Source organism: Hypomesus transpacificus, chromosome 19, assembly GCF_021917145.1.
Source record: "Hypomesus transpacificus isolate Combined female chromosome 19, fHypTra1, whole genome shotgun sequence".
Classification (NCBI taxonomy): domain Eukaryota; kingdom Metazoa; phylum Chordata; class Actinopteri; order Osmeriformes; family Osmeridae; genus Hypomesus; species Hypomesus transpacificus.
Genome location: NC_061078.1, coordinates 13452493 through 13476887, shown reverse-complemented (window position 1 = coordinate 13476887; position 24395 = coordinate 13452493). Strand labels below are relative to the sequence as shown.

At 51.5% G+C, this 24395-nt stretch overlaps 1 protein-coding gene across 1 annotated transcript in view; it reads left to right on the top strand.

Annotated features, from left to right (window-relative positions):
• Positions 1 to 24395, top strand: part of sbf2 (SET binding factor 2) — a 78490-nt gene that overhangs the window by 21986 nt on the left and 32109 nt on the right. Inside the window, 16 exon segments of the mRNA XM_047041270.1 lie at positions 4785 to 4922; positions 8043 to 8174; positions 8352 to 8462; positions 9756 to 9861; positions 13723 to 13855; positions 14346 to 14454; positions 14945 to 15058; positions 15405 to 15482; positions 15787 to 15900; positions 17095 to 17223; positions 17339 to 17395; positions 17397 to 17438; positions 17623 to 17778; positions 17780 to 17831; positions 17996 to 18105; positions 19269 to 19418. Of these exon segments, the coding sequence (XP_046897226.1) occupies positions 4785 to 4922; positions 8043 to 8174; positions 8352 to 8462; positions 9756 to 9861; positions 13723 to 13855; positions 14346 to 14454; positions 14945 to 15058; positions 15405 to 15482; positions 15787 to 15900; positions 17095 to 17223; positions 17339 to 17395; positions 17397 to 17438; positions 17623 to 17778; positions 17780 to 17831; positions 17996 to 18105; positions 19269 to 19418 (1731 nt within the window).

The window sequence follows — 24395 nt, the reverse complement described above, 5'->3', positions numbered from 1 at the left end:
AGACAGAGAGACCAAGGAGAGCACAAGGCACATCTGTTGCCGTCTCTGTCCTGACACAGTGGCTGGGCAGTCTCTTTGCTCTGTGTCACCATGCCCCATGGTGGCCCTGGCCGTGTTGTCCCCTCACGGAGTGGGCAGAGCTGTGGGTCATGTTCAGAATGCCGCAATTCTTCTCCCGTTTCCCCTTCAATTACATTCATCGCCGGGTTAATATGCCTTTAATAGGCTTTCAAATAGTATCAGCTGCGCAAACAGTTGAGGCAATATCTGTTGAGGCAACTTTGTTGGAGGGTTCCGTACATTCCGGCCGGGGCAAGTTGGGAAAGGGTTTTCCCATCGACTTGTGCATCTCCAGACTTGCTTTCCGTTTCAGTCTTGCATCATGTGAGTCGATGCTCAGCAGGGAGGAGCGGGGGTGCCCGTGTACGGCCTCAGAGACACGCTCAAGGGACATGTTTCTCGGTGCTTTGAAAGCGTCCGTTTGCTTCGCTGTGTCATTTGGACTGTGGACCCCGTGGCGAGACGGGCATAGGGGGGTAGCCCACGAGCCAGGCACGTGACGCTTGAACCTGTGCAGAGCTGTGGGCTGGGCTGGGGTGTTATTTACATTTAGTCATTTAGCAGACGCTCTTATCCAGAGCGACTTACAGTAAGTACAGGGACATTCCCCCCGAGGCAAATAGGGTGAAGTGCCTCGCCCAAGGACACAACTTCATGTGGCACGGACGGGAATCGATCCGGCAACCTTCTGATTACTAGCCCGATTCCCTAACCGCTCAGCCACCTGACTCCCTGTTATATATGGCCCTTGGCATTCCGCGCCGTCACAAGCGCAGCCCTCGCACAGCCTGTGGTCCACACGGTGTCCTGACAGTGAGTGTGGTGATTCCTGATGGGTCAGTGTGCGTATCCCGTGTCTTCAGTCGGGGAGAGGGGGGTGGGGGGGGTGGGGGGGGGGAGCTGTGCTGCGTGATACCCTTGGCTCAGCGACAGGGCAACAATCTTTTAAAAGGACAAAGGTCCCAGATCCCCTTCAGCCAATGGCACCCCATGTGGGCCTATCCCGGAGTTCCATTGTCACTTGACTGGGGTCTATATTAAGACCAGGATCTGATCTCCCACTCTCTTTAATATGACTCAGCTGTTTGGTGTGCGTTTGTGCGGTGCATGTCCCTGGATGTGTGGGTGTGCAAGCCTCCACGCTGTGTTTGTGTGTGTGTGTGTGCTCACGCAGAGCCATGCTCCTGGTTTTACTGGGTGCCAGTACTGTGTTTCGGCGTGTCCATCACAGCTGTGTGCTGGAGCAGCTATCTGGAGGTGTTCAGCCCACTCCTACTGTCGGCCGGTCTCTCCCCTCCTCTCCCTGTCACTCTCAGGTTCTCTCTCCGTCTCACGCGCTCTCTCTCTTTGATTCTCACTTCTTCTCTGGCTTGTTCTCTCCATTTCCATGTCTCTCTCCATGTCCCTTCTCTCTCACCCACTTTCCCTGGCTCTAGCTCCCTCTTTCTGTCTCTCGTTCTTTCTGAAAGAGAAGGGAAATGGAGAAAGAAAAAGACAAGAGGAAGACTCTGTCTCTCTCTCTGTCTGTCTCTCTCTCTCTGTCTCTCTCTCAGACTGTCTCTCTGTCTCTCTCTCTGTCTCTCTCTATGTCTGTCTCTCTCTCTCTCTGTCTCTCTCTCTCTCTCTCTCTCTGTCTCTCTCTCTGTCTGTCTCTCTCTATGTCTGTCTCTCTCTCTCTGTCTCTCTCTCTGTCTGTCTCTCTCTCTCTGTCTCTCTCTATGTCTCTCTCTCTGTCTCTCTCTCTGTCTCTCTCTATGTCTGTCTGTCTCTCTCTCTCTGTCTCTCTCTCTCTGTCTCTCTCTCTGTCTCTCTCTCTGTCTGTCTCTCTCTGTCTGTCTCTCTCTCTCTGTCTCTCTCTCTGTCTGTCTCTCTCTCTCTGTCTCTCTCTCTCTCTCTCTCTCTCTCTCTCTCTCTCTCTCTCTCTCTCTCTGTCTCTCTCTCTCTCTGTCTGTCTCTCTCTGTGTCTCTCTCTCTCTCTCTGTCTCTCTCTCTCTCTGTCTGTCTCTCTCTGTGTCTCTCTCTCTCTCTCTGTCTCTCTCTCTCTCTGTCTGTCTCTCTCTGTCTGTCTCTCTCTCTCTCTCTCTCTCTCTCTCTCTCTCTCTCTCTCTCTCTCTCTCTGTCTCTCTCTATGTCTCTCTCTCTCAGACTGACAGGTCCCAGCAGGTGACAGAGCAGGGCTGTCCTCTGGAGTGACTGACAGCGAGGAATGAGACATCAGCTGGTTTCCTCCCAGCAGCAGCTTGACAGATGCTCAGCCTTTCACTTCCTGCTCTTCATCTCTCTTTTCTTCTCTCCTCTCTTGTCCTCCAAGCCCCCCCGCCCCCCCCCCCCCCCCCCCCCCCCCCCCCCCCCCCCGCCCCTCCTCCTCTCTCTCATCACATCCCTCGCTGAGTGACGCCCCAGTGCGGTCGTTCGCAGGTGTCCTCAGGAGCCTCGGCTCAGTCTGGCCAGCGGTCATTCTCCCCCTTCTGCAGACTCCCCACTGAGCCTAAACTAATATTTACAGAGGTAGAAAAATCTGTCAAAACATACTTGTCCTCCAGTCACTCAGAGGAGCATGTGAGCGCTGGCCGTCTGGCTGGGTGTGTTGATGCTCTGGTTCAGGCACGTGCACCCTGGGAGGATGTGGCCTGGCTGGATCAGGTCCGAGTGTTCTCCAGGACTGGAGAGCCTCTCTCCGGACCTCCGGGCTGGTGTGAACGTAACGGCCCCTCGGAGAACTGCCGTTAAAATCAGACAAGCGAAATGAGGCCCTCATCCCCAAGCCCTCTTTCACACACGGGTACACACACACATGCACCACACACATGTGTACACACACACACAGACACACAGTACAGTTTTATTTGTATAAATCCCCCCCCCCCCCCCCCCCCCCCCCCCCGTGTCACATCTTCCTCAGTCAAGGTGTGCTGTCTGATAAGTGTTGATGTCCTTTCCAACAATGACGAATGGCATAGTTTGAATATTTTGAATCTGCTTCATCACAATTGTCTGCGTTTGTTCTTGCCTGGGCCAAACACGCATACCGACACACACTCACTCACACACACACTCACACACACACACACACTCACACACACACACAATCACACACACTCACACACACACACACTCACACACTCACACACACACACACTCACTTCCCCACAATGCAGGATGAGCAGATTTCCTGCCGTCTATTGTGTCTGCAGGAGGATGGTGGCATCCTGGATCAAGCCTCTCGCTTCATCCAGCCAATATCCCTCTCTTGTCTTTCCTCCCTCCTTTTCCTCCATCCCTCCATCTGTCCGGTGTTCAGCAGACCAGGGGTCTTGAGCTGCAGTCTAAACACTGTCTCCGGGTTAGGGTCAGCACAAACACTCAACCTCTCTCACAGTGTTTCCCCTACCATTATATTAAGGTCAAGTACATTTTGTAAACTAAAGTAAACAAGTACATTTTGTCATTTCAATTTTTTTTTTAATGTGGCGCACAATCACAAAATAAGTCATTTAAGGTTACCTTTCCTATAAAACAGGTCTAGAGCTCGCTCTTTTATGAAACAAACTAAAGCTGTGAACCTAGGGGGAAACTCTGTCTCACGTGCCTCCCTGCTGCCAGCTTCCTGCGTGCTACTCTGCGAATCCTTCCCGTCTTGTCCCCCTTTCTGTTTGTAAATCCCTCCTCCTCCCCCCCTCCACACCTTTCCCCCACAACTTGTAATCCTTCTCCTTTTCTGTGTTACTTTCTTCACGCGTGTTCTCCATCCCTCTTTTCCGACTCTCCTCTCTCTACTTGCTGTCTCTGCTGAGAACACCAGTTAGACAGCGTTCATTCAACAGAAAGACCTCAGCTCCAGTATCTGTATGTGTCACAGTTAAAACAACACAAGCCCTCACTTGAGTCCCATCCCAAGTACACTGTAGGACTGTAGTTCATTATGTATGCATGGCTGGAGAGTTTCAGATAATCGTTTCTTTATTATCTTGTTTTCTTATACGATAGCCAGAGTGGTTTCCTGCTTGAATCTCCGAAGCTAGCCTAAACATCAACCTTAGAAATTAGACTACATTCGTCACGCTGATTCTCGTGTTATCAAACGTAATCCCTCTCTCGTCATGTTATTGCCGATGTTATCTATTATTTAATGCTTCACCAACTGTCTCTCAGATCGTAATCTCGTGCTATTTTTCATTGTGAAACTCGGTTGTGGGAGGAAAACGCCACTTTTCCCCATGCGTGCTCGGAAATCTACTACGAGGGTGAAGCTGTGTGTGGTTGAACACCTAACACCTGAGCAGCGAGGAAAGCAAACCAGCGTGTCATGTTCCACTCACTGATGACCGGAAGTCCTATTAAAACAGGACATTCTTTTCATGCCTGCCTTCAGAATGGCGTCAGCACATCACGAGCCAGAGGAGTGACCAGAAGTGACTCTCTGAACGGCTCGGACACTGATCAGCTCTCGATACACAACAACCCTGCACCCGGCTTCCAGTTAGTAGTGTGAAAACATCACAGGCAGTCCTTCTGTACAGTCTGTCGGCCCTGACAGTCCAGGGGGGGGTCTTCCTGTTCTGAAGGGTACACATCGTCCTCTGTGGGTCAGCTTGAGAGAGAGGCGGTTTATTTTTGTGAGGTGGAGGGGGGGGGGGGTCTAAATCCTTTCAGGAACAACCGTTTGTGGTCTTACTAACAATGAAGGCCTGAGTTATAATGTACGTGTGTGTGTGTGTTTGCAGTTTTGCCAGCCAGGAGGATGGAGGATGTCCAGAGAGAGGAAGCCCCCGAGCTTCTTCACTGTAGTGCTGACGGACATCGAGTCAGATCGACACTACTGCTCCTGCCTCACCTTCTATGAGGCAGAGGTCAACCTCCAGGTGGGTGACACTCTCTTACACACACACACACACACTTACACATACTCACTGTCGGCCTATTTCCAAGAATCTACAGGGGGCCGCTCTTTGGTACCAATTCATTGTACCTCTTTTTTCTTGAGTCCTAATTGTTTTGTTTTTGTGATGTTTTTCTTGCATGGCACATTTTTACAATTAGGAATTTGTCACGTATATGAATTGTTCCAGAGCCGTGGGCCAGAAGACAAAACAAAGACATTCTAGAATATGTGGTGATGGAGTTCACTTTGAAGGGTTCTTAGTGTGGTCAAAATAAAGTTCCCCTCCAGCGTTGGCCATTGGATGCAGCCGCACACATGACCGTGTTTCCGTCGAGATACGATTCGTTGTTCAGTCCCAGTGCAGTTCAGTTCACCAATCAGTGAATGACACTTGTGCGTACATGATTTGTCAGAGAAACTGTGTTATGAATGGTCCTTAATAATAATTGTAAGTAAATCATTTCACTCTTTGTTAGTTCAAAGTGGCCTAAAGTGCCTGTTCACTTCTCTCCTCTCCCCCCCCTCCAAAAACACGACACATTCTTATTTGAATTCATGAATTCAATGTCTCAACATTCTCAGCTAATTTGTTACCCCCACTTCAAGATGTTGAGTTGTGAATCACAGACCTAACCGGTAACCGTTGACGACGTGGTGTGCCCGTGTGAGCTCTCCACCCGTGTGATGTCATCGCGCCGTTTGCAAAGGATTCCTCGAGGTGCTAAGCGAACACAGCCTCTCGACTTCAGGTTTCAGCTCTTCCCTTTTCCCCGCCCTCCTCTGTCTGAGGCCTGCGACTCCCTGCGGAGCGCCTGTTCTCGGACAGTTACGCAACGCTCCCTGTGCTCCCAGACCAGCTCCTCTGGACGCCGCTGTTTGGCGTCCCGCAGCTGTCCCCACTCCCTGTGACCCCCGTAATCCTAACCCAGTTTGTTTTCTTATCTCCCCCCTCCTGTCACATGACCCAGTGAGTGATGGAGGGTGGTGGGACAGGGCCACCCATATGCCATGTCATCGCGCTCATTAATGCGGGGCGATTAGTCTTGATTAGGTGGGGCTTTAGGAGTCTCTGTATCTGGCGGTTCACTGCTCGGCCTCTCTGTCGTCCCACCCTCCCCCCCATCCCACCTCCCCCCCCCCTGTCCAGACATCTCTGTTCCGTGGGGGTTTACTTTATGATAGTGGAGTGCTCTTCCTAAACCAGTTCCTACCCGAGTCTGGTGGCTGTATCGAAGCAGACGTCGGTTTGGATCAGCCTGGATAGTTGAAGGGGGTTCTCCTACTTGAATGTGTTGTCCTTAGACGATAGGGATGTTCCTCTCTAGTCTCTTACACAGCATTCCTGTCAGTGGAGAGTTGTGTGTGTGTGTGTAGGGCTGCATCTGTAGCAGTATGTTCTTTTCACTGAACCTTATTTTGTGGAAGGGCTGACGGTACACAACTCTGTTAGACCTTGGGGCTTGTCTTCACATCCTTTCATGAGAAGCGCACATGAACTAATCCCTGTAAGGCCGTGCAGCTGCAACGCTTTCTAGAAGCGTGCTGGCATTTAAACGACCTGCATCATCTCCCCCCCCCCCCCCCCCCCTATCTGATTGGATTCAGAAGCTGGTCGGGAGGCGGAGGAATGTGTTTTCTCGGACTATTGAACCAAATCCGCACTTCGATGGTAAAATGTGGTTCCCATCTGACGGGGTATTTTGATCCCCTGTTCCTCTCGTCTGAGATGCCAGGACACTTGTGGTGTTTTCTCTGTCTGGAACAGCAGAAGGGATTCTGGAAGGGACTTTAGTCAGGCGCGGGGCCTTTGGAGCAGGCCTTTGTCTATCCGTAAGCAGATAGGGGGTGATTGGTCCTCAGACAGGGCAATGAGAACCAGACTGGGCCATTGAACTCTGGATCCCCGTGGAGCAGATTGAGGAGAACAGGAGGCTTTGTTTAGTTTATCATCCAGCCTTATCACGTAGGTACCATAAAGGGGAGTTCATTTAGCAAGTATGGCCCTAATTCCACCCCCCTTTAACCCAAAGTACAGCATTATAAACTGCATGTCTTATCAGTGAGGTGCTACCTTCTGTTTGTACTTCATTTAGTGTCAAATGCTCAGGAACATTCGCTTGACCTGTTGTTCTAGAAGTGACCTGCAAATGTGTTTTATTTAGTTGTCTTTAGGGCGTTTTACTGTTGCTATTTTTACACTGATTTCATGGTTTTACACTGTTAGGTAGGAAATGTAATTTTTCTAAATGGACCCTTCTGCCAAATTTAATTTTATATGTTTGTTTAACCCGCCTCAGGCTTGTATATCTTACAGTGCTATTTTGGCTCAAACAAAAACAGTGGGTTATAAGTTCCAGCAGGTAATGTACTCTTAATAAATCATTGGAACTAAATGTTTTCAATTAGTAAACAGAATGATATTATGGAATTATTGGCCTTGTCTGCTACATTTCATTATTGTCTTGGGTTATTTATCAATGACCTCTGTTACTAGGACACTCAAGGGAGTCCACAGTACTAATTTCAAAAATGCTGGGCGTCCTTTGAACTGTCTTTTCTGCGGAAATTAATTTATTGGGCTTTTTTGTTGTCAGTAAACCCTTTATGGAGCCTTGGTGATTCCAGAAAATCCTCTTTCCTCTTCTCAGCTAGGATGAGCATCTGCTCTGATGAAGACAGACTGGAGAGAAACCGATGCTTTATAACCCCAAATAAATCACCATCTCTCTCGCTTGCGCGCTGACTCGCTCGCACTCTCTTTCGCTGGCTTTGTCAGGAAACGCAGGATTTCGAGTGTCGAGATAAACAGACCCTAGTAAGACTGTCTCTGCCCGAGGCGACCACTGGCTCCTTCATGTTGCTGCTGAGTGGCTCTCTGCCGCTCGTGCCTCGCTCCCCCCACAGGAGGAAGCCGTAGCCCCCCGTATACACGAGAGCACATCCACACAGGAGGAAGCCGACGGGCAGAGCGGCGCTTTGTAGCCTGCTTTGACCGGAAGCTGATCATCAGACAGCCTTCTCAAAGAGCACCGTGGACTTCCCTACTGTAGCACCGTGCTGAACTCTCCCGTGTTAATCCTGTGTGGTTTGGATGTTCCAGGGATCAAAGGCAGTGGAGGCGGACGGGGAGGACGAGGTGGACGAGGAGGACGGCCTGATCCAGCCAGCTCAAGTCTTTGCACCCAAAAGTCTCATCCTCGTCTCCAGGCTGGATTATCCCGAAATATTCCGGGTAACGAGATAGCATCTGGTTCAAACTGCACAATAACATGACTGTCCTCGGGTTTAAGGTCACTCTTTGCAGTTCTCATGAATCCCAGTAAGGAATCGTAGTCTGTGTAGAATGTAAGTATGCAGTATGAGGATGAAGTTGTAGGTGTGTGTCTTACCTGTGTGTGTCCTCCTGCAGGGCTGCTTGGGTCTGATCTACACGGTGTACGTCGACAGTCTGACCTTCCCTCTGGAGGGCCTGGTGGGCGCCCTCTTTACGTGCCTGGTTCCTGTGGCTGGAGGCTCCCAGGTGAGGCTCCGCTGAGGCAGACCCTTCCTCACATACCTCCGTCCGAGAGGCCTGCCTGTCTGACCCCCCCCTGCCCCCACTCCGACCAGGGGTCAGCCTGGGTTAATGGAGCGGTTCAAACACTCCGAGGTGCTAGTCACTCCTGGGGGTTACAGCTCAGCGTGCAGGGGCCGGTCGGAGTTTTAGTGCCCCTCAGAAAGAAGGGTGACCGCGTTGGTGTTTTTCCAGCAGCGTGAAACCGTGATTTGTGTTCACTTTCCACTCGGCTCGGAACGCTTCGCTGAGATGGAGCAGGAGATTGCCGATTCAGCCACGCGCAGAAATGTTCTTGTTATTCTCCCGTTACAGTCAGTCATCCTGTGCTTACATTGCCGAGTGGAACCGGGGTATAAATATACACTAGACCTAGGTAGATGTTTTTACTCCACATTGGGTTATTAAAATCTGTGTAGAGCAGTGAAATCCATCCCATAAATGAAAGATAGTTTCTACTCCATTTAAAAAAAATCTATTTAGTTGTCAAATTGTGCGATTAAACAGGTTTTCTGGTTCTCTGGCATTGATAATTGGGAAAGAATTTAGTCTGTTTGGTGTAATTTAGCAACAGGCCTGTCTGGTCCTCTTCTAGAGCACTCATCAGAGCCAATGACTCTAGGTTAACTAAACACAACATTATGATAGTAGGAACCTCGGCAGCGGAACAAATCTATCACTGGAACACAGTCAAACACGACGGTCAGTAATCTTTCCCTTCTCTCTCTCTCCCCTTTTCCCCCCTTCTGTCTGTCTGTCTCTCTCTATGTCTCTCTCTCTCTGTCTCCAATTCAATTGAAACACTGTCATGCTTGGCATCAGTCGGAATCACTGATGACATGAGCGCTCACGCGGAGCTCCCTCCAGCTCTCTGTTGAGTCTTGGGACATACACGCTAACTGTTTTCTGTGTCCCACATGCAAGAGGCTAGGACCTACAGACACTCTTTTGGGCTTTCGGGTTATGCCGGCTCAACGATATGTAGCTTAACATGTAATTGAGCTTTCCCCTGCGACTGCTGGTCGGAGTCAAAAGGCTAATTCATCCCTGCAGCTGTGGTGCGTGTGCGTGCGTGCGTGTGTGTGTGTGCACAGTGTTCAGCCGTGCAAGAACACACGCTCACAAACACAAGGCGAATCCCCGAACTCGCTCCCCAGCATAATCAGTTCTCTCTTGTGTGCATGAATGAGGTTTTGGTGTTTGTGCTGTTTAACAAGCCTGTACTGTTGACTCCTGTGTGCCCCCCCCCCCCCTTTACAGAAACTCTTCTCCCTGGGAGCAGGGGACAGGCAGCTGATCCAGACTCCTCTGAACGACAGCCTGCCCGTCACCTGCAAGAGTGTGGCCCTGCTCTTCCAGCAGCTCGGTGGGTCCACGGGCCTCCGCACCAAACACTGAGCATCACACACAGGCAGGCTAGGAGGCTGGCAGATAGGTGGGCAGACAGACAGGAATTCAAGCAGACAAGTAGACAGTCAGACAGACAGGCAAGTAGACGAGTCAGGCAGACAGACAGACTGGCAGACAGACAGACAGACAGACAGACAGAGACAGACAGACAGACAGACAGAGACAGACAGACAGACAGACAGACAGACAGACAGACAGACAGACAGACAGACAGACAGACAGACAGACAGACAGACAGACAGACAGACTGGCTGGCTGGCAGACAGACAGGCTGGCAGACACACACAGACAGACAGACACACACACAGACAGACAGGCAGATACAGGCAAGTATCGACAGGCTGGCAGGCGAGTGGGCCGGCAGACAGAATTCCCCTGTAGTTACACCATCCTGTTTTGACCGTCTGCAAATAGGCTTACAGTACGGTAGTGTGCTTACACTCTGCTTGTCACGTAGTGTATAGACAGCTCCCGTTATAGCTGAACTGCTGTCTCAGCAGACTGGAACTTAATCATATTGTTACCACAGTTTTCCTTTTTCCTTTTATTAAGTAGCTTATTGGTGTGAAAGCTTTCAGGTTTATCCAGTCTTGATCCTTGATTGTCTCAAATGTTACAAACTGAGAGGATCAGAGCTGCTATGCCAATCACATGATTACGAATCATTTGACCTACATCACAAAACTGTAGACTTTCTAACTGAGGGCTTAAAGCTGTACAGAACATGTTAAAGGCTCTTATGATGTTGGTCTGCTTGGCTTTCCGGTGTTTTAGTCTGGACTGTGAGCACAGTAGCACATGATGTAGCTTTGATGCACTTTGGTGACTTCAGTTGCCATAAGACCAATAACTTGTTTCTCCTCAACAGTCCAGCTTGTTTCTGTGCGAAGTTCGTTGATGCACACTGCCTGGGTGAACATGTGGTATTTCTCTGTAGTACCATTGGGTCAAACTCTTTGGTCAGATAAGCCAGAAATGTATGTTTAGATTAGATTTAAGAGAGAGCATTAGACTGTCTTGTTGGGACCTGTGGAGGTCATGGCTTTTGAGGAACTCAGGTCTAGAAAGATCGACTGGGCGCTATCCAGGGTCAGACGCATGTGTCTGTAAATGAAATCCAGTCCAATGGCACTTGACCCTTGACTTTCTTTGTAATGGAAAATCAGCCCTCATGCGATGTGATTGGAAGAATGTGTTACAAAACAAAAATGAGGGATGTTTCTTGAACGCATTACGGCCCTGAACTCTGCAGGAATCCGGTAATAGTTAGCATGCTTGCGTGTGTTTGTTTGGATAGGGAGCCGGTGGACGAAACTCATGGGGGGTACTGTACCCATACACTCACCGCCAGGGTCGGGTGGAAGTCATGTGTTTGTGGTGAACCTGGAGAAAGATGAATGGCCGATACCTTGACTTCACCCTCAGGCTCCGGCTCTTCGTCAGTCCACACGGGCCCTGCTTTGTGTTAACCAAGTCCAGCACCATACCCAGGGAAAGAGGGCGCAAAGCAAATAAATACAGACATCCCATTCATATGTCTCTCTTTAAATTGGACATTCCACAGATCGGAATGTTCTGGAAGTATCTCCCTCGCTCTCGATACGGCGGAGGGAGGTCGGACCAGAAGTCAAGCAGCCTTTTAGGATTCTGTCCGTCTTTTGTGCGGACGGTCATCATCTTGTGGTGTCAAATCCGTCACAGGCTCCAAATATCGGATCTCCCAAGACGCCGTTTTGTAAGGGCATCAAGCGGCAGGTGACGATCCGTTGGACCATACAGGATCACAGTTGTCATTTGGCTAAAGCGTCTGTAGAGGCTACAGCTGCCAAACCCCTTTTAAATGGTCATGTAATATTGTGTCACACTGTGTGTGTGTGTGTGTGTGTGTGTAGTGACGTTGTATAATTATTATTGTTAGTGCATTACTGATGCACAACCAATTGCCCGAATTGGATCCAACACAGTTCTACTTAAGAGCACAGCACAGTATACAGCAGGTGGATGCTCAGTATCAACTGAGTGCAGTTGGTCACACGACAGAGACCACATTCCTTGGCAGGTCCTGCCGTCATTCTACCCTGTGATAATGGACGGCCCTGTCCTGTAAGCTGAGCTGTGATCCATTAGCTCTCTCCTGCAATGTCACGGTGTCCCAGACGACCTTCTGGCGGGCCGAGCGCTGCTAAAATCTGACGGAGACCCCGGGCGGCCGTTACGCGGGTGTTTGAGTCGCGTGCGTGCGTTCCTCCGGCCCAGACGTTCCTACACGTCAGCGTCTGGGATGTTTTGACGGTATTTATGATCTCCTATGTGATCTGTTGTCGGGATTTCGGCTGTATGATCATATAGTCCCGGTGTTTCCGTCAGATCTGCTTCCCATGAGGGCTGTGTCCGCTCCATGTTTGGTGCATCTGAAGACATGTGCTTTGTGGTGTTTGCTGAGCATTCTGGTGTACAGAATCCATAGGAATATTAGAGTTGGATTCTGAGGACAGTGAAACTAGAAATGCCATGCCTGTGTTATCAGTCTGGGACGTGTACACCTGGCTGTTTGAAGGTGGGGTTGTCTAAGGTGGGGATCGCCTCAACTCATCCATGTGGCCTGTGGAAGGTCTGGACCACTAACGTCATCCCCACGACCATAGAAGGCAGGATGACCATGTCAGGGACGTGTATCAGGTCCACTCATCGGCCAGTCATCGCTTAGGGTCCGCCCAGTCACCACGCTGGAATGTCCGTTCAACGTGCCACTCTGCACAGGAAGTACGTCCCCCCCCGTCCCCCCGTCCCCCAGGGGAGAGGAGGACACCCGTGCTGCTGCTGTGGGCGGGCCCTGCTCTCCTCGTCTGGGCTCGTCTGTCGTCTCGCCGTCCTTCGGGTCGGAATCGCGTCGCCGTTTTCAATAGATACGGGAACAGCCCAAGGACGCACAACAAGTCAGTCCAGATACAATTCCTCCGCGCTGTGGTTTTAAAATAAACCTTCTGTTGATGGTCTCAAGTGTGCGGACGTAGCTCGTGGAAGGGTTCTGAGATCATTGCACAGTTTGGCCCATTCATCTTGGTAAATATTAGGATTTTTAACTTGATAAATATTATGATGTTTTTACTTTGCTTTTCGATGCGCCCGTGCGCCCGTAGGAAGTCCAGGTATTCTGTGAACAACAGCCTCGTCGATGTCCAGTGTCCCGTTCTTGTTCCTGTTTATGAGAGGCTGAAGCCCCCGCTCTGCGGATGTGTGTGCCACAGTTCCACAGTCTTTATCTCTGCTCTGTCAGATGAATCGCTCTGTCATTAGATTGATAGGAAACAATAACAGGAACTGAATCCTTGGAATTTGGCTGGACTGTCCTATTGGTATTTAATTTGTTATTTATGTAAGTCTCACATAGTGTTGTTTTCCTTTTCATTTCCTGCCCTTTTCCACCGTATAGAATTGGGCAGTATGTACAGTTGTTCTGTTATCTGGAATTGCATTGTTTGGTTGTCTGTTATTGTGTAGTTTATAAAAACATTTCAATCTTTATGTTGATGAATTGGTATGCAGCTTAATCTGCTCTATTATGAAGTTTATTATAAACTAGAAGAGAAATGTAAGGAGTTTGTTTTCCTTTTCCTTGATGGTTTCAGCGAAACATGTGCAGTCATTTAGAAAGCAAGAAAAGATCTCCACGTAAATGTTGTTTACCCTAATTTGTTATTTGGTTATCTAAACGCTCCCACCCCCTACAGACTGTGTTTTTGTTCTGGAATAATAAGCAGTCAAATTCCATCAGATACCTAATTAATTTCACATTCCATTTGGTTTCTCCTTCCAGGAATCCAGAACGTTCTGAGCCTGTTTTGCGCGGTTCTGACGGAACATAAGGTTTTGTTCCACTCCACCAGCTACCAGAGGCTGGGAGAGGCTTCCCGCGCACTGGAGGCCCTCATGTTCCCCCTCAAATACAGGTGTGGGATTGGTCCGACACATCCCCCCCCCCCCCCCCACATGGACCCTTCCACCTCAGCTGTCTCATGTCTCATGTCGTGACCCGCTCTGCAGAGAGTGTGACTAGAATGAGAATGCTCCTCGGTCCCTAATGGGTTTCATTCTCGGCAAAATGGGGTTAGCCTCCACGTAGACTGGCTTTGATTACCAGCCCCACTGAGGGGTCATTTGAGTGTGGGGGGGAGAGGGACTGTGATTGTTCTCAGATACATGGAGGGATTTATCTCCCTGCCATCATTCAGGATTTCTTTCCAAGGCAAAACAACTTTGATTAACAGAGAACGATTTCTGATAATCTCTGCCTGAAAGCCAAACTAATTAAGAGGATACGGAAGACTAACTTGGCGCCCAGACGGCTTATTTGCAGTGTAAATGCAATGTTTTGTTGATGGAGTCACGGACATTGTCCAGTGTGTATGTGCTCACAGTCATCTCATGTGTTGAACTCAGTTACCCATACATCCCCATCCTGCCGTCCCGCCTGCTGGAGGTCCTGAGCTCTCCCACCCCCTTCATCATCGGGGTCCACTCCATGTTCCAGAGCGAGATCCTGGAGCTGGTGAGTACAGCACCGCAGGCTCACCGTACCGACGAGACACCCTGCGATGGCACGGCCAACCATCCACACCCCGGGAGACCCAGAGTTGCTCAACAGATGCCTTGAGGCTGACACGCACAATCACGGATATCTTTTGTAACTTTCTGCATTTTGTTTGTTCTGTCGTGATGAAGTCAAAGTCGAGCGCGCCGCGCTGTACTTTCCTTGTCTCTCTTGGCTGGTTTCAGGGAGTTTTCTCTCTTGCTAGAGTTCTCTCCTCCACGATTGGCCAATACTTTAATCTTATTGCAATTCCGGTATCTATTACATTCCCTATCACAAATTCAGCATCATAATCTACAACTACAATAACTAGTCAAATCAAATTAGTAGATATATTGATAGCTCTGTCTGTTTGTCTGTCTGTGTGTGTGTGCATGTGTGTGTGTGTGTCTGTCTGTCTGTCTGTCTGTGTGTGTGTGTGCCCTTGCGCACGCTCTCTGTTGTTCAGCTGGACGTCATCATCGCCGACCTGGACGGAGGGACGATCAAGATCCCTGAATCCATCCACCTGTCCCAGCTCCCTGAGCCCCTGCTGCACCACACGCAGACCGCCCTGTCCCTGGTAGGTACCCCGCCATGCCTCAGCCACCATGCCAGCACGCCCTCACGTTTGGGAGGGCGGCAGACTGGTATTTAGTGTGTTTAGGAAACGCGTTGGCACCATAACAGCAGTACCAGAGACCCCCCCCCTCTTGCATAATCGGATTTATCCGCCTTAAGCTGAGCCATAAAATCTATTTTTGCAGAGGAACACTTAATGCAACTTGCGTAAAACCAGCGCTGAGATGTGTCCTCTGTCTTGCTATACTCTCTCTCTCTTTCTCTCTCTTTCTCTCTCGCTCTCTCTCTCTCTCTCTCTCTCTCTCTCTCTCTCTCTCTCTCTCTCTCTCTCTCCCCCCCCCCCCCAGGTTCTTCACCCTGACCTGGAGATCGCTGACAATGCCTTCCCGCCCCCACGCACTGCCCCCTCCAACCTTAAGTTGTTGGTAAGTCACCATCACCTTGGTCAGTCTGCTCCTCCCTGACCCAGGGTGTTTGTTTACAGTCAACGAGCCCATCTTCCCAGAACAGCGTCTATAACTGATAGGAGCATGATTTCACAGCCCTGAGAGATCCCCCCTGGACACACTGTAGGTCTACTATCTTCAAGTCGGGTTTATAAATAGCTAAATGTGAAAGCTAGTGTTCCTTAATATGACCGAAACCCACTATCAGTGTGACTCACTTTCATGTCGGCGCTTATCTGACAAGGCATGTACGGTATGACCAGCTCTCCTCTCCTCTCTCCAGGATAAGGAGGTGAGGGCCGTGTTCCTCCGGCTGTTTGCACAACTCTTCCAGGGCTACAGGTCCTGCCTGCAGCTCATTCGCATCCATTCCGAACCCGTGATTCACTTTCACAAGGTGAGATGTCTACGCGCTGGACTCCCGGAGCCTTGATTGAAACACTTCGCAGGGGGTCCTCACATCCTGTGGAAGCCTGTGTTTCTACTGCATGGCCACGCTGACCCCCCCCCCCCCCCACACACACACACACCTTTGGGGTTATACCCAGAATCTATCACTCACCAGCCCCTTCGGGTGTCTAACTAGGATACCTGCTTCTCCTTTTGCTGCGTCGATCACGTCGAATCAATAGGTGTTCTTGTCCGCGTGGTATCAAAAGAAAACGCTCAAGTTGCGCCCTCTTGTTGTTTTAATCTGGCAAGAATGTTTGGCCCCGGCCCAAGAGCTGGAGAGCTTATCCTAGAAGGACTGTCTGATACAGTTAAGCTCATCCTGAGGTGTTTTGCTTGAGCGTGTTTGTGTTCTTTTGAGCAGCTTCACCGGTCGCATGACTTCCTCACGATGCTATCTCTCGGGCTTCGCGTGGAGTGTTGTTGGGCTTGGACAATGCCCTAGCCGTGATGAGCCATATGAGATGGATCGGGTTGACGTTTTCGGTTTTTCACCGGCCCCTTTGTATTTGTTTGTGTCTGTGGCGTCTCCGTGGTAACCTCTCAGCGCGTTCCTCTCGGCGTGCCCCACATGGCTCAGATTAAGAGAGCCAGGAATTCATCACGAATCCACACCAACACTCTTTTTTTTTTCTTCACAGTCCGACGAGGCGTACAGATGCACTGACAGCATGCTATGCCCTCATTTTAGTTTGGTTTCCCACCAGCAGCCTAATAGGACCATGATGAAAATGCCATGTTGTACGGACCAAGTCATCTTCAGTTGAAGTTCTTTCTCCTCTAGCTGTTTGAGTTGTGTTCAGGTTTGTGTAGGCTTAGTGGACTAGTACATGCGCGGTAGATTTACATTTAGTCATTTAGCAGACGCTCTCATCCAGAGCGACTTACAGTAGGTACAGGGACATTCCCCCCGAGGCAAGTAGGGTGAAGTGCCTTGCCCAAGGACACAACGTCATTTGGCACGGCAATCGATCCGGGTTGCCGGATCGATGGGAATCGATGGGAATCGATCCGGCAACCTTCTGATTACTAGCCCGACTCCCTCACCGCTAAGCCATCTGACTCCCCATAGAGATGTTAGATAAGACCATGCTCCCTCTCTCCGCGCATCCTCTGACCCCTGACCTCTGACCTCCTACAGACTGCCTTCCTGGGCCAGCGAGGCCTGATCGAGAACGACTTCCTGACCAAGGTTCTCGACGGCATGGCCTTCGCTGGCTTCGTGTCTGAGAGAGGTCCCCCTTACAGAGCCTGCGATCTCTTTGACGAGGTATGGAACAGGGCGCTACAATGCTGCCACAGTCAACGTGGACACAGCAGGATCATTGACTTCCCCCTGTACATGACGTGATTAATTGTGTGTGTGTGTGTGTGTGTACCTTCAGCTGGTGGCCTTTGACATGGAGCGCTTTAAAGAGGAGGAGGCCAACCCTGCCAAACTCCCAGAAGCACATGAGGGAACTCTCGGAACAGCTGTATAGAAACGTGAGTGTTCCCCCTGATACCAGTGCAGTCATCAGTCATCAGTTCTACCTCCACCCTTTGTTTGCACTACAATAAACATGTCCGCTCTCTCTCCATATTCTCCAGTTTCTTTTCGCCTCTGCCTTTGTGTGCGTGACTTCAATCTTTCAATTCGTGTTCTGGGATTTCCATGCTTGCCCTCCAGGAAAACCCCAACCCGCACATGGCGTTCCAGAAGGTTCCTCGGCCGTCGGAGGGCTCCCACCTGCGGGTGCACCAGGTGCCCTTCCCCCTGCTGAACGAGGAGCGTGTGGAGGGGCTGCTGCTGGAGGGGCTGGCCAAGCAGGCCGGCGCCCCCCGCCGCCTCCGCCCGCTCCGACAGGAAGTGTGTGGTGCCAGCGGGCCCCCCCGTAGGTACGTCGCCACCTTGAGGGCTCCTCGCACGGGTCTGGAAGAACGGCATGGCTCTCCTGGTGTACTGGACCAGTTCCGAGGGGCGCTCGTCTGTGCCTGTCTCCGTTCTCGAATGTTATGACGCCGCCTCTGAGGCTCATGGCTGTGTGTGTGTGTGTTTTTAGTGTCCATCATGGGGAAGACTGGCTCAGTGTTCAACAGCGCTCGCCGGCTAGAGGTGGTCCGGAGCTGTATCTCCTACATCTTCGACAACAAGACCCTGGAGACGGAGAAGGTGGGTGACGCAGCCCTCCGTCCTAATCTGTCTCTCTCTCTCTCTCTCTCTCTCTCTCTCTCTCTCTCTCTCTCTCTCTCTCTCTCTCTCTCTCTCTCTCTCTCTCTCTCTCTCTCTCTCTCTCAGCACTCAGACCCATGATAGGAGTGACGGATACCCCAGAGAGAGACACATCTGGGCTGGGAGACATCCATCGCTTAGATTAGCAGACGGCCCACTTTGAAGCTTCTAGAAGTCTCCCCCCCCACCTCCAACCCCTAACCCCCCCCAGATACCCCACAGCTGGGAGACATAAGGACCAGCAATCAAACACCCACTCTAACCCCATAATCTCCTAGTTATCTGCACAAATAACCGTATTGTTTTAACATCGGGGTTAATGACAGAGCTATTGCTCGAGTCTCCTCCCCCCCCCTCTCACCTCACGGCTGTTTTTCCCCTAAAGCATCTACACATAAATCACCCCAGTGTGTTTAGTTTCTCCCCAGTGCTGGCCCCCCATAGCCAAGCCCACGGGGAGCAGAACCGGTGTGCCGTATATATGCATCCACTGGCTTTAATATGTCTGGTTATATAATGCTGGCCTGCATCTCCGAATGCAAGAATGCCGAGCATGCGTGCTATAGCCCCCAGGAGCCTATAAACCCATCACCTCCACACGGCCAATGTGAAAGCCATTAGCCGGACAGCCAGAGACGACGCTAGCTATTTTGTCATTAGGATGAATTACAGTGTCATGGTTCAATGGCTGGGCCTGAAACAATTGGAAGTGTACCTGTTGTTGTCCTTGAGGAGGAGGCCCTCCAAAGCCCCGGCTTGGGTTTCATGCCTGGAGAAATGTAGGACATTTCTCTAGTGTGAGTAATATGGAGATTGGGTTTGGGGTACATCAAACCAGACCAGAACCAGACCAGACCCGACCCTGATAGTTGCATGTTATGAACAATTCTGTCTCTCCTTCTCTTTTCTACCTCTTTCTCCCTCCCTCTCGCTCCTCTCTCTCTCTCTCTCTCTCTCAACCCCTTCCCCCTCCCTCTCCCTCTGACTCCTCACACCCACCCTCTCTCTCTCTCTCCCCCTCCCCTTCTCTCTCTCTCTCTCTCTCTCTCTCTCTCTCCTCCCCCAACCCCTCTGTCTCTCTCTCTGTCTCTCTTTCTCTCCAGACCCTCCCAGCAGCGTTGCGGGCCCTGAAAGGCAAGGCTGCCCGCCAGTGTCTGACCGAGGAGCTGAGCCTTCACGTCCAGCAGAACCGCGCCATCCTGGACCACCAGCAGTTTGACTACATCACCCGCATGATGAACTGTGCCCTCCAGGTGGGTTCCCGGGCTCGCCGTCTCTGGTACCGCCTGCGTTTGTGCGACCGTCTGAACCTTAAACGCGGCGCGTCGCTAACGGGCAGACTTTGCTGGGACTCGCCCGGCGAGAACTCGCTCGTCGCTCCAGCTCTGTCTCTGGCGGGGGGGGGGGGGGGACGTGATGCGTGGCCGGCGCTTCAGTCGTCCCGAGCCGTGGCGCTCCGAGGCGCCAATGTCCCTGCAGTCGTCCCTCCTGTGGCCACAGTGAAACAGCACTCGCCGTCGAGCATCCCCTTCGTTTTCACAGTAGCGCTGTTTCGCGCAGCTTGCCTTCGTTTTCCCCATGTTGACTTGGGTGTTCCCCCCGCGCTCTCCACACAGCTTTAACAGGTAAACCGCAACATATTTAGGGAGCGCGGCCCCCCCCCCGTCCCCCCCGTCCCTGCTCCAGAACAGCTCATCTCGGGGTGCTGTGGCTTGTTTTCACGGGCCATAACTGGTTTGAATTTAGTATGTCTGAAGTCGTGCATAATGGAAACAGGATGAGAGCGTGCCGGCCGACCAAGCGCTAAGCAGACAGCTCTGGCAGAGCGGAGCATACCTCCCTCCTGCCTCTCTCCTCATCCTCCTCCAGCTAGCATGACAGGCGTCAGACCTCAGGCAGCCTGGCTAGCTGCTCAGCAGTCATCCAGCCACACCCTGCCCCACCTTTCTAGTCCAGCACCACGCTCAACTGCAGTCAGCATTTAAAAAAGTCTTTTTCTTTTTTATATATATTTTTTTAAATATATATATTTTTTTGCAGACGCCTTTATCCAGAGCGACTTACACAGGGACGTCCCCCCTGAGGCAATTAGGGTGAAGTGTCTTGCCCAAGGACACAACGTCATTTTGCACGGCCGGGAATCGAACCGGTAACCTTCTGATTACTGGTCCGATTTCCTAACCGCTCAGCCACCTGACTTATACAGCAGAACAGACTCTGAGCATTTGGGAGGGGGGTGGGGGGTTGGTTGTCTCGGTTGTGATTTAGTCTTGGTTTGTCTTCATTTACAATCGTTTGACAGCCTGTCGTGTGGGTGAATCCTATTTGGGGGAGGGGGGGGTCAGTGTTTGATGCCTCTCCCTGCTGCGGCGGGGGGGGAATCGCACCGCTGCTGTTGTTATTAGTCAAAGTGATTAGCGATATATTTTCCTGTCGCTCGGCTGCGTTCGGCCTATAAGGTGTCAGCGAGGCATCAATCAGAGAGGAGCGCTCGGGTCCCAGTGGTAGTTCCTCATGTTTTACTGCATGGCGTCACCTGGCCCGGCCAGTTGGGGGGGGGGGGGGGGGGGGGGGGGGATTTTAATGATTCTGAGCCGGGTGTTCACACACAACGATTTTTATGGCGTGGTTCTGGATTCCAGGCATTTTTCTGCTCAAATGATGGAGGCCAGTGAACCGCTGAAGCCCCAACATCTGCTGGAGCGCAGGCCGCGGGGGGCCATAGGGGGGCGGCGCGGGGGGGAGGACGCTCCACGTGCGTAAAAGAGGGTCAAATGGGAGACAAGGGGGCGCGGTCAGGCCCATGACAGAGGCATGGACCTCCACTCTGCCCCTGGCCGGAGGCCTTTTCACCAATCAGCTGGCACGCTCGTGTCGTTCCGCACCCTGCATGGCGCGGTCAGGAAGCTGACATCCATGTTCCACGTGCCGTCTGCAGCCCTGATCTGGGCGAGGGCGCGTTCTCCGTGGTCAGAGGCGGCCGGTGACCTGCAGGACGCGGAGCGGTCCAGTCCTTGTGAAGAGGCCCTTCAGAAGGGGCTCCACGATGAGACAGGGAGCGGACAGCATCATGACGGCTCTGTTTGGGGGTTCGAAACCGGGCCTGTTCTGGAATGCACCGAACAATGTAGAAATGCGTGCTTGTTAGGTTGCTTAATGTGCCGAAGTTATCTGATAGTGGAACTGCGAGCGTGTGTCGTATTGTTTTTCCTGGGGAAATGGGATCCTGATGTGTGTGTGTGCGCGCGTGCGGCTGCTTTTCAAGCAACACATGCATGATGTTTGCAAGTCAAAAAGATTTATTCTAAACTGAACCTGAACTTTCTTTTTTGCCTTTTTCTTTTTCTTTTCTCCCTGTGACGTTTCACAAGGAATTCTAATTCCATGCAAAAAAAAAACGCTAAGAGCCTGTGCATGTGAGACGTGAGCTCCGCGGCCCATCACAGTAGATTACCATGGAAGACAAGCAGCCCCACTGGGTGTGCCCCGGGCCTCAAGGGGCCTTTATCAACTGAAGAGTGACTTCAATGCAGAACCATCCAAACAGCTTCTCATTCTCCCAGTGTCCAGGGGTCACTTGGCACGTTTCTTGTGGTTCTCCAGTCTGGACCTCGTTAAGAGAGAAAGGCCAGGTGATTGGCTGGAGAGCGTGGCGAACGTGCAGCACGGCCAGGTGATTGGCTGGAGAGCGTGGAGAACGTGCAGCACGGCCAGGTGATTGGCTGGAGAGCGTGGCGAACGTGCAGCACGGAGCATGCTCCCGAGGCTACGTGAGAGGCTGAGCCCCGGGGGGCCGGCCCTGCTGCACGCAGGGAACAGCTGACTGACCTCACCGGTGGAGACAGAAACTCCCCGTCAGCTCTCGAGTCACACCAGCCAGTCGGTGTCATCTCCACGTCACGCCGGCCGCATCCTCACTTCATCTCCACGTCGCCTGCTCTCCAGCCCTCAGGTGAATGGGGTAGGGCAGCGGAGATCCCTTTCTCTCTCTCCATGTGGTCCTGAAGGTAGCCATGAGGGGGGGAGGAGCTCCTCTCCACATCCACAGATCGCTCATTTCCCCCCGGAACATTCCGCGCCTATTTCTGATAGAATCAGTTATGCCTCTCGTAAAGGAAAAATAAGCAACGGTTTCACACATGGAGACGATATTTAAAATGGAACACGGTTGTCTGCCAAGAAAGATTCGATCAAACATAGCAAGCATTTTTCTCTAATTTCATTCAAATGTATAATATTATATAATTGTATAATATTTCTCCCCCCGCACTGGGGTCCCTAGCAGACCCAGTGTCTGGTCCTGCTTCAGTATCTCTGTGGTGAAGCTCATGGATTTGTCTTGGATAGGCACTTTGAGTCATATAAATAGCCTCAACAGCAATTACACTTATATTCCTCTTTTCAACACTCTGCCCTGTCAAAAAGTCCTCGGAGATATGACAAACTACACCAGAGCCAGTAATTATAACCCGTGTGTGTGTGTGTGTGTGAAAGAGAGAGAGAGCGAGAGTGACTAATGCAGTTTGAAATGCTGCATGGTCTTTGTACGGGCGACCGCGTGATGCCTCATTAGATGCATTCCTTTTGATATCCTCACAGCTTTCTGTTCCACACGTAGCCTGACAGCTCTGAGCGTTTGGGGGTTCGAAGGTTTGCAGGGGGAGTCGGAGCTGCAGGCTGCCAGTCGGGGGAAGTGGAAGAAACTGGCCTGTTTGTACAATAGGTCAAAGGTCAAGGTGTCTGTAACACACGGGAGGGCGACTTTCCTCTGTTCTGTATCCAAGTGCCGGCCGGCGTCTAATTCGCTTGTGTGGGTTTCCGTGTCAGAGTGAAATGCAACTCAGCAGCCCGGTGCGACTATGAGATCCAGCACACTGTGCCGATCTGGCTTGAGACGTGAGTTTCTGCAGACGTCCATTGTTTGTTGAACACCTACGCAATGGAAGCGTGGAAAGCAAACATCCAAACGCGCGTTCTCAGCCGATGAGGTCTTGATGACATTTGTTTTCGTCTTGACTGTTGAAGCAGCTTTCTGTCATGGGAGGGGTTTCGGGGGGTGTGGGGGCGTGATTGGCCGGTTGTTAGATGACACAAGGAGCCCCTTCCTGGACCCCCGGGCCTGAACTCGAGGTAAACACAAACACACAGCTTTTTGGAAGCCTGGCGGCTTCGGACCCAAACCCGTCAGTGCGGTGCAGTCCTCACACGGTGTGCTTTGACACAGTGATTGGCCCGTCTTTAATGGGTCCCAATGAAATATGTGACTTCAATCTGTGAGACCAAGCTTATCTGTTTGTGCAGTAAACACGTTGCATCTGTTTAAAGCCGGATTTATGACTCAGGCACTTAACTTTTTAAGGTATTCAGACTAATGGGGGGTCTATTTGAGTGTGTGTGTGTGTGTGTACTGGTTGACGCTGCAGCTGTTGCAGGTTTGGAAGTGGACATTGCGCAAGGCAAGAGGAGCCTTACGGTGTGGAGGAGTTAGAAAGGCATCCTGGCATCTCAACCATTTCCTGTCAGAGAGAGAGGATGATGGGCCCCGACCGCTTGACTCGACCATCGCCACGGGCCCCACACGCAGAGCTCACCAACACGCTCCAAACGGCTGCTTGCTGCATGCACGCTCCACGGGTGGCGCGCGTGTCCACGGCGTGCGCCGGACGTGTACGCACGGGGGGATGGGAACCAGGCTGGCTCGATCGACACCCTCGACTCTTAGGAATACGATGGAGCCCGTGCGATCGCCTCTGTACTGTATGCCGTGATGCTGTTTGGGACTTTTGAATTCCTGGACCGTGCTGATGACTCAGGCCATGCTCATGACTCGGCTTATTATGAGCGCTGAGGGCCCAGAAGTTCCTGAGACGAGAGAGTCCTCCTGTAAACGGCATGCGTACCTCCTGCCGTCTCACAAACTCTCCTGTACTGCACCTCTCCCTGCTCCGGGACACATACCTCTCACAGCCCGAGCTTTCCTGGAAAGCAGTCCGCTTCAAAGAACGCTCGGTGTCTTGCAGGAAGCTGCGCTTTGCTCACTTCCTGTCACATGGGCGGGGGGGCTTTTGTTTTTCGTGGGGCTATATTGTATGTGTCCATGAGGGGGGAAGAATGCCGTGAGTCATGAGAGAGAGAGGGAGAGGGAGAGGGAGAGGGGGGGGGGGAATTGGGCGCCTGCTGTGTCATCCTTAAGTAGCTATGCTGGGAGGCGCAGTGCGAAACAAACACAT